The sequence below is a fragment of the Rhagoletis zephyria genome, unplaced genomic scaffold, assembly GCF_001687245.7.
Source record: "Rhagoletis zephyria isolate East Lansing unplaced genomic scaffold, Rhagoletis_zephyria_1.1 Rzeph_scaffold_04277, whole genome shotgun sequence".
In the NCBI taxonomy this organism is placed as follows: Eukaryota; Metazoa; Arthropoda; class Insecta; order Diptera; family Tephritidae; genus Rhagoletis; species Rhagoletis zephyria.
This window is the reverse complement of record NW_016161360.1, coordinates 42,189-52,303: the sequence shown is the minus strand read 5'-3', so window position 1 is coordinate 52,303 and position 10,115 is coordinate 42,189. Positions and strand designations below refer to the sequence as shown.

The 10,115-nt window shown below is 36.7% G+C and overlaps 1 protein-coding gene across 1 annotated transcript in view; it reads right to left on the bottom strand.

Moving 5' to 3' along the window:
- Positions 1-2,850: 2,850 nt before the first annotated feature.
- The window catches only part of LOC108370495 (E3 ubiquitin-protein ligase UBR3-like), a 45,749-nt gene continuing 38,484 nt past the window's right edge, over positions 2,851-10,115 (bottom strand). Inside the window, 11 exon segments of the mRNA XM_017625824.1 lie at positions 2,851-3,902; positions 3,905-3,962; positions 3,964-3,993; positions 3,995-4,034; positions 4,117-4,157; positions 4,159-4,257; positions 6,399-6,530; positions 6,593-6,993; positions 7,040-7,230; positions 7,232-7,385; positions 9,009-9,432. Coding sequence (XP_017481313.1) covers positions 3,853-3,902; positions 3,905-3,962; positions 3,964-3,993; positions 3,995-4,034; positions 4,117-4,157; positions 4,159-4,257; positions 6,399-6,530; positions 6,593-6,993; positions 7,040-7,230; positions 7,232-7,385; positions 9,009-9,432 — 1,620 coding nt within the window. The 3' untranslated portion in view covers positions 2,851-3,852.

Genomic DNA, 10,115 nt, shown 5'->3' with positions numbered 1-10,115 from the left:
TGTGATTTTACGTTTAATGTTGCGGTTGACTAGGCGCCGCACAGTGGGCTGAAACGAGACCCTGTAGTCAAAATAAAATATCTCCCCTTGGGATTAACCTTTTTGTGTTTTTATTTTTATTTTTATTAAGACCCTTTTCACATTACTTGGTATGATATCGGATCGACATTTTCTCCTCTGTTTTTTTGGGCTTACCGAAACGATTCCGCGTTGCAGTGATTTGCTCACTTGTGGGAATTCTTTAATTCACGAAATTAAATTTGAAAATTTCACAAGTCATTTAACAAAAGTATCCTCAACCTAAGCCAAAGACGTTATTGTTGTATTTATTTTTATCTATTTCATTTCATTTACTTCTTACTTTCTTCTTCTTGTTTTTGCGGGCCGCAAAATGTGTGCAGTAAATTTTCAGATTTTACTGGTGAAATTTTTACTCGATGAACGAAGAACAAGTAGTCTATTAAGGTTTTCAAAGCCAAACGTTAGGCTTCTCACAGGAATACTAACGGGGCATTGGACCATTGACCATATGGCCGCCAGATTCGGAGCCAACGCGGCAGGGATGAGGAGTTAGAACCCGTCCATCGCCGTTCCTTTGCGAGTGTCCAGCACTTCGAGTAAAACGCCTAAAGTTTCTTGGAGACCATTTACTCGAGAACCTGGATACTTTGGGAATAGCTCCTCTGGAAGGACTGCTAGGATTCGTCAGAAAATCAAAATGGTTCGAAGACATGTAGAGATAGGCTTGTGGTAACCCCCCATGGGCATCGCAATGAGCCTTCGCGGCCTGCGATTGAACTCTTCGCAGAGCTGCCCGTTTAACATAACCTAACCTAACCTAGTGACATTTCAGCATCTTTAGCTATTTCCCTTTCGATTATTTAATGTTTAATATCTTTTATGAAAGTGTAGCTCATTATCTAACAAAAAGTATGTAAGTCAAAATTTCAAACTTTGTACAAAAATTGCAAAGTTTAATAAAAATGTTGAAGTTTTTAAGTAGATTTCTTAAAAACATTATGAGTATGCAGTTTTGTAGCCCGTTCAGTTTTAGTAAAACAAACTACAAATTGTAAGTAGGTAGGATTCCATTGATTTTTGGAAATTTTTTTGTGGAAGGTGTTGCTCATTTTCTCCATGCAGAAAAATTGTCCAGCATTATTTGTTTAAAATTGAAATTCTTTTCAATTGAAATCTTGTATGTTAACCCTGGTCTGATTATTTATGAGTACTACCTTGTATTACCCTCGCGGGACGATTATTTTCAGATGGAAATGATTTACGCCTTCTTACAATAAATATATTTGTCTCGCGGGAGCTTTATTTCAGGACAGAAATTATTTACCTCTTCTCGTAATAATTATATGGGATTTTTACTTTTTTCTTCTCTCCGGCCGTTTATTTCAAGAGGGAAATTATTTACGTCCCACGTTTTCTCTTAATAGAATTGGTACTTTTACAACCGATTTCACGCAATTTTTTAATTTTAATTTTAATTTTGCATTTACCAATTTCAATACGCACCTGTTTCACTACACACTTGTCCCGATTTTTTGACATAAATTTAACTAATGCAGCTACGAAGTTGAAACTAGGCGAAGTCAATAGTCATGGCATATATAAGAAAAAGCCCAAATCTTGACTTGTACCACGCCCACCTTAACCGCTCATACAACACTATTTGTAGCTCATTAAATATTTAACGCGTTAAATCTCCGAACTCGATTAAGAAGTTTCGCTTCAATAAAAACCAAATACAACCAGGCTCAAATTTTGTTATTTTGTTATTGATTTGATACTCTAAAATGTCAAAAAAGGTAAGCACAGTCTGACATTTATGAGTGATATGAGGGATCTTCGGGATTTCTGGGACTATTTCGGGATTTTCGAGACTACCTCGAAATTTTTGATGGTTTGGCGACTCCAATTGTGACCAAAATTTATATGTGATATCCTCGACGATATATGTTATAATATGCATAAACCTTAGGATACGATCTCTTACGAACGACAACGTAGGCAATGGCAACCCTACAAGAAAAGGACATTTTAGACCGACCGATTCTCAATACACTCAAACAAAAACCAATACACATAAAAAATGCTGTAAAAATTTCCCCACAATTTTAAAGCAGTAAAACAGGAACCTTAAGTTGACATCAATCGAGGCCTTACGATGAAAAGGGATGGAAAATCACATGTACACAAAGGAACTGGTTAGATTTTTCAGAAATCCCTGCAATTCTGACGTAAAATATGATCCCAAAAGGCTGCAGATCTCCCAGTCGTATGACCAGCAGATGTCTTGTAGGGAATGTTTTCTCTAACGCTCGTTTGCTCAAGTATTTATCGCGGTAAAATACAATCGCAAGACGAGCTAATATGTGAACAAGGCGCATGAATGNATTTTGTTATTGCTTTTTGGTACAGGAGGATGTCAAAACGAAAGGGAATAGGAGATAACTTTCATCATTTTCTTTTGTTGACATCCTAAAGTTGCGCCGCTTCGTCTTGGATGACATTCTACTGTACTGTAGAGACAGAAATATCCAATCAGCTGATCAATCAACACCACCTTTTATTGATGCGCCTTGTATGAGATCGTATTTTTGAGCGATCGCGAGCGAATTTCTTCGCACTCTGATAAATACTTACTGTATAATACAATTTTATCACTACAACTAAGTGAGACTCTTTTTGGTTCGGCTATAAATAATAGCCATAGCAAGGGCGCCCCATAATACAATGGAAGGACCAAGACCACCAACTGGCGAAGCTTTTTGTCTCGGCCTAAATCGACAAACGGTTGTAGTGCCACATAAGAACTAAAAATAATAATAGGTGTGTGTTTTGAAATAATGATTTATTTTTCTTAAATATACGTATGTTTTTGCAAGAAATTTTTATCTTCATCTACCTAAGGATAATATTAAATATTTATAAGAGCATTATCGATATTCAAATGTCACCCATTAATTTAATTAGATTAATATGATTGCTAATTTCGAGTGCAATATGAAAATAATGAGTCTCATTCCGAATATTCAAATACATTTAGTTCCATCGCATCTTTCTTTTAATTGTCGCATAATTAATATTATTTTATATCACATAAATGAAATTAAATATGTTATGTTTTAAACTATTACATTTGTATGTATTTTTAATTAGCTTTTGTTTAGGCTTAATCAAATGAGTTGTTCATAACTTTGTATACATAAATTACACAAGCACGCCAAGACCGGCTTGCAATCGTCACATTCGTCATTACAAGTGGTTCATAATTTGACGAAGATACCTTTTCTTTAAACTGTGCATATGTATTGTGTGTGTAATATGTTTTTTAAATTTTATTTTTATGCAGTTTTATCGAGGATGTCTTCTATCCTACTATATGTATAGTTTTTCGAACCCTATTACTCCAGTTATTGTAATATTAATACAAAGAATACTTCAGCATTATCTGAATATTCTTACAAAGCTTGTAATTGGATAACACTTAAGTTTCTAAGCTACCTTTTGATTTTTGCTTAAACGTTTCACATGCATTAGTTCTTGTTTTTGACACCCTAGCTTCTTCACTTAAGCCGATTTAAATTTTTTCTTTATCTACGTTATTTAAACATAATTAACCTGCAATTTATTCAACTGAAACTTCTATAGCTTATCAATAATGTAAAAGCAAAGCGTTTATTTGCCGTATTTAACTGTTTGCAACGCATTTTAAAAACGCGACAGATTATTTACTTCTTTGCTTCGCAAAATCTTCGAGATTTTTCAGTTTTTTCATATTATAAATTAGACTTGAACATATCGTTCATAATATACGTATTTCGTTACATTTTTTGCTGATCAACGATTTAAATAGATTTGTCCTACTAACTCTTGAATCCTTCTTAGTAATCTTCCCAGTTTCACAACAAATCCCGATGGAATACCCAAGTGTGTTTCGTATGCGCAAACTCTGTGCGAAAGCCATTGTGATTCCAGTAGAATTAAAACGGTCTTGGCTGAGATACAGTGGCTTGCCACGCCTATGAAAATGTCAAGAAATGTTTGATAGAAAATATACAAAATACTCTTATATAGTATAGCATTTGGCAGTATTTAACTCACTTAAGGTCTCGATCCTCTTCATCAAAATCGTCTAAATACAGCTGAGCCCCAGAGACAGGCACGTCGTCCACGGATCACTATTATGTAGGTAGATGTGACTACAAGAAATATTCCAATTCCTCCTCCACAGGTTATTGTATGCTAAAGTTAAACTCCGGAATTAGTAACAGCAGTACTGATATACATACGTACAGATCCCCTATACTCTATTATATAAAATTGAAAGCCAAGTTATCGTGATCAAACTCCCAAATCATCATCAGTATAAAAGTCTTTTTTCGGCAAATTTTAAATTTAAATTCATTGAAAATGAAATGAAAAAATAAGATAAGCAAAAAACCACCAGCTCCGTCAGAATTGGGAAAGACCTATCCGAATCGTTTGCTGCCATCCGGTGTTTCAGGCAGGGCGACTCCCTTTCATTTGATTTCTTTAATCTGAAGAGCCGCACACAAGAGTGTGCAATTGCTGGCGTGTGCCGATGACAAAAGCCGTTCTGCCTTTTCCCCCAAGTTGAATAAGGAAGCAAAGCGAATGGGTCTGGTGGTAAACGAGGAAAAGACGAAGTATTTCCTGTCATCAAACCAACAGTCAGCGCATTCGCGCCTTGTCACCCACAGTCAAGGTGTATCATACAAGGTGTGATTGACAGCTCAGTGTGGCTGTCTTTTAAGGTACTATTAAGAGCGTGTGTGAATCGGTAACACAGTTTGCGGTAAGTAAATTTTTGACAAGTGTGGGGTGAATAAAATGTCACTAGCTCATGAGGCTAATGAAATTGTTGACAAATGCATATACAATTTTGACGATCGCAAAGACTGTTGATGTGTATAATTTTTCTGCCTCAAATTTAAGCAAAAACAATAAAATATAAGGAAATGGAGTTTCTGGTGGCAAAATTAATAAATATTACACTACGGGCGTGTGTGAATCGGTAACAAAGTTTGCGGTAAGTAAATTTTTGACAACTATGAGGTGAATAAAATTTCAGTAGCCCATGAGGCTAGTGAAATTTTTGACAAATGCATAGAAAATTTTGACAATCGCAAAGATTGTTGTTGTGTGTAATTTTTCGTAAAACAAAAGCTTAAATTGATGAAATGCAATCAGTGATGGTAGATAATTTCTTAAAAATGTTTCAAACGCTTTAATTGATTAAAATTAAATTGACTAAAAGCTTAAATTGATGAATTGCAATCAATAATGGTGCATGTTTTCTTAAAATATTCATTTCACTTCATTTTATAATATTTTATTCTGCGGTTGTCAAAAATTTACTGTTGTCAAAAAATTATTCACCAGCTTTCCCCATAGAACTTTGTTACCGATTCACACGCGCCCTAAGTCAAAAAATATTAACAAACGATAAAAAAATAAATAAAAATTTCAATTTGAAGTTTTGCCCACAGTTATAATTTCGAAAAAGTAGAGAATTTCGATAATAATATCAGCATAGAAATCCACGTAACAAGTTCTACTTTGGACTGGGTAGGCAATTCAGAAGTAAAGTCCTCTCTCGACGATGTGAACACCAGGCTCTATAAGTCACTCATCATGCCCGTGCTGATATATGGCGCAGAGCTTGGCCAATGGAGTAGTCGAGAGAAAGATTTTGCGGAAGAATGAGGGGCCTTTACGCATTAGCGAAGGCGACTCCAGCTTTGAAAGTATTCAACTCAAAACCCACTGGTGGTAGCAGAGGAAGAGGAAGGCCTCCTCTGCGATAGAAAGATCAAGTGGAAAAGGACTTGGCAAGCAGAAGCCCTTCAATTTGTGCCACTCTATACAAAATAGAATGGATAAATGAATGCAGAATGGCTTTTAGCTCCTGAAATTATCGACTGGATCGTTGTAGCAACAGTGGCTGCATTTTATTCACACCAGAATGCCTATCGAAAGAACCGATCGCTCACCGAAACAAGTGCCGGGTCAAAGGGAATTTTGGGCATGCGGCTTGAGAGATTGAATAAATTCGTTCACGGACAGTTTTTAGACTCTCCCTTTCAACTTGTCTGATAAACCTTTTGGATTAAGATTAGCTGAGTATACCTCCCAGTGCACCGTGCGCCCTGCCCGGCATTTAAACAGCTGACGCACGACTTTTTCTTAGCGCTGAGACTTCCCGAGACCCCAAACGGTTTTGGCCACGCGATTTGGCCTTGTCTCGGGACAGCTAGAGAGATAATATCTATTAGCCTGTAAGCTTGGTATTCTAACTGCATAAAATCGAAACTAATATATATTTTAATTAAACAATTTATTAATATTTGTCAAGAACTTACCCGAACAGCTTCGCAACAATCATTTTCCGCACAACATGTTTGTTTCAGACACACAATTGTACCACATAATAAACAAATGGAGCTTTCCTTTGGCACTTTGTAACAATTCAGACATGGACGTTCGTGGTAGTACTAAAAAAAAAACACCAAACACAATAATACAGAAACTATTATTTGAATTAGTACTGGCATACCGTGAACAAGCGCTCATATTCGCGTGGTAACTCGAGGAGTTTCGGCTGCTGCCACGATGCATGCTGGTTCATGATGACGAGCTCTCGCACTGTATCGGTTGGTGGCCCTATATACATTAATTGCTCACACCAAAACTTGGGCAAAGTTTGTTCTGTTCCAGCAATGAAGCAGAGGCCCTTCGAAGCATTAAAACAGTCCCAGTCCATTGAATCAGTTACGAGTTCCAAGTAATAAACCAGTCGCACAAACTCTAAGCCTGGAGCTGATATCTCTGGCATGTCGTGCCTGTAAAGATGCTGCCTCAGCAATGCTGCAATGCGCAGAAATGGTAGGCAAAGAGTTTGCAACTGAGCTTCCATGGATTTCATATTTACTTCGACCTCGGTATTGGAAGCTCCAGCTACCAACTCCATTTCCACTGCTGGACGACGGAAATCCAGGATTGCCTAATGCATTTAATTGTGCAGAAGCCGCCAACGCCGCAGCTGCAGCTGCAGCCGCAGCAGCTGTTGAAGTACTGGGTATGCATTCGCGACGTAAATGTGACATACGGTTTGTGTGATTCAGTACTAACGCCATAGCGCGTCCCAAATAGAGCATATTCGATAAGCTGCCACCGCTTGAACGTGATGAGTTGCGACGCCACCGTATCAGCATCATCCGTGGAAGGAGACTTGTTATATTTCGATATGATATAATCACATTCTAAATCAGTGAGCGTAACACAAAGTTGTACAACTATTTGATAGTAGAGCAAATTGTACATAACCTTAACCATACATGTGAAGAAATCTGCAAGCAGAAGAGATTATAATCAGTTATGATGCACATACATACATACATACAGTTACTCAAACAAATGACCACATGTTGATTTTCTTCAAATACTTCGGTAATGTTTTTCGAGCCAAATTTTTGTTTGTTTATTTTATATAAAAATATCGTCTAAGCTTTAACCAAAACCGTGTAAACACAGCAAACTTCAAACTTTATAAAAATTAGGAAAATTCAACAAATTTTCATCAAAATTTCAACTTTTTATTCTGAATTTTAGTCTAATGAGGTGCAAAACGGCTAAAAATCGCGTTGATTTTTTAAAAAAATTTTTTTTTGGTGACGGATTTTTGCACTTCTTTTCATATAAGTATCAATTTCTATAAAATAAAACGTGGGAGACGTCAAACAACAAAATTATCTGGAAAAATGTTACGAATATTAAAAAAAACCAACACGTGGTCATTTGTTTTAGTCACTGTATGTGCATTAGACCGAGTCGAGCTACCTACGAAAGAAAAAAATTTGTAATTTTCGTTCATTCCGAGTCCTAAAAACAGCCAAAATCATTCTTTTATTTACATACATATGTATGTCCATATTTTAAGGTGTGATAGATCGTTTAAAATCAGGGACGTGAACCGGATGAAACATTTGGTCGGTTCGGTCCGCTGCAGCGGTTCGAACCGTTTTTGCACTTTTGGATTGGTTCGTCAAAGCGGTTTTTTGGTCTTCGAACCGGGGTTTCGGTTCGGTTCAAGCGGTTGAAAAACAAAAAAAAAAAATAACGGCGCAAGTTTAAGCGTCCAGTGTCAAGTGCAACAACGCGCAAGTTAAGGGCGCAAGTGTCTGTCAAATGAGATGGGTTGCCTTATTTATACATTGTCACTATGTGTACAACATGGTAGGTATTACCATGTTTAACAAAAAGAAAAAAAGTGGTACATTTATCTATTGAAAATTGGGTGAAACGAACCATTTAAACTTTTATGGAAAGTGGTTCGGTTTTCGGTTCGGATCAAACATTTGTGGAAAATTTCGGTTCGGTTATGGTTCAGTTAATTAATAGAAAAAAGCGGGTTGGTTACCGGTCGGTTCAAAACCGGTTCACGTCCCTGTTTAAAATGCATCTTTGAGTAGCATTGATTATTTACATAATATAAAAATATATTTTTTTTTTTTAATTTTATGGCAACTATATTTTAATTTCGACTGAAAATTTTAAATAGTGGATATTTATTGATAAGGAGGAACTTAGGTAAACAGGATATTATAGTGCAGAAATTTTTATGTTACGTTTGGATTTTATAAGTATGTACTGTTCTAATTTCGAATAGTTGATTGCCTTGAAATTATCGTGATATGAGTTATACGAATTAAGGTACACGGAAATTTGTATTTATTTTTTATGTCAATGTATCACACATGGCACATTTGCTGCAAGAGCGTCCTAATCCATAATAAAAATAAAGACAAGTTGCCTTCTAATGAGCTATGGTTAATCGATACAGCTATAAAAATGTTAAACAATTTACAAAAAGAGGTTTGGGATCATTTCTGACACACTTAACTTTTTTTTTTTTGATTATTACACTCTTGCAGCAAATGAGCGATATGTATGTGAAACTGTGTAGAACTCACCTTGATCCAGATGTAGAGGAGCTAATAAAATAAATTTCAAAAGTAATGCTATGGGATCTGCTAAAAGGCTGGGTATCAGTTCGCGACAATGTGAAGGCACTGGAGCCGCATCGGTTACAGGTAATCCAGCAAGTGAGGCCCACGATCGCCATAATGGCCATTCCACCAGCACCCGCACGTGCACCGATAACACATGCAACAGAGGAACAATGCAGTCACGTTTTGGTTTATAACGCGTTGCATTAGTTGTGCACAGAGAACCGCCCCGCTGTATAATTTCAGACTCTAAGTTCGTGCGAGCAATCGATGTAACAAAGATAAATAAACTTCGAAACGTGGGTGGCACACGCTTCATTTTACGATGAGTTATATTTGTCATGTCTTCCATGGCGCGGCCCATGGCTTCCGAGAGTTTCGTTGACGTCTGCTAAAACGCGAAAATCCAAAAAGGAGAATATGCTTTAGGAAAAAGTAAACTGACTAAAAAGTTGTAAACCATGCGCGCACCCATGGGACGAGTTCGAGTGGTTCAACTCTGTCAATATGCAAAGCAAAAATAAACTAGTTGGGACACATAGTTGAATCATCAAATATTTTCTAAGTTAATTTAAATGTAATCAATTGAATATTTATTTATTCGGTATCAATATCCTCATTTTCATCTAACCGAAATTAGGCAAATGGTCGTCAAACAAACGAGTTAGCATCTCTGCAATTTATATCAAAGATAACTTGTACTTATGACACCACAAATGTAGTGGCGGCCACTGTGACTGATGTGCTTAGAGGTGCGTACTAACACTCCGTAGAACCCATGGGTTTTGAAAATTAGAAAAAGCTTCTTCTTACAGCGGTCTCTCCTCGGCAGGCAATGGCAAGTCTCCTAAATATATTTCTGCCATGAAAAAGCTTTTCATAAAATCCATTTGCCGTTCGGAAAAGGCGTAAAACTGTAGGTCCCTGCAGTTGTGCAACAGCATCAAGACGCACACCACAAATAAGGAGAGCTCGGCCAAACACTTAGCAAAAGTGTAAGCGCCAACATATTATTATTATTATCTTTATAGTATATGTACTCTCTACATTGATAAATGCCTTTGAAAAACA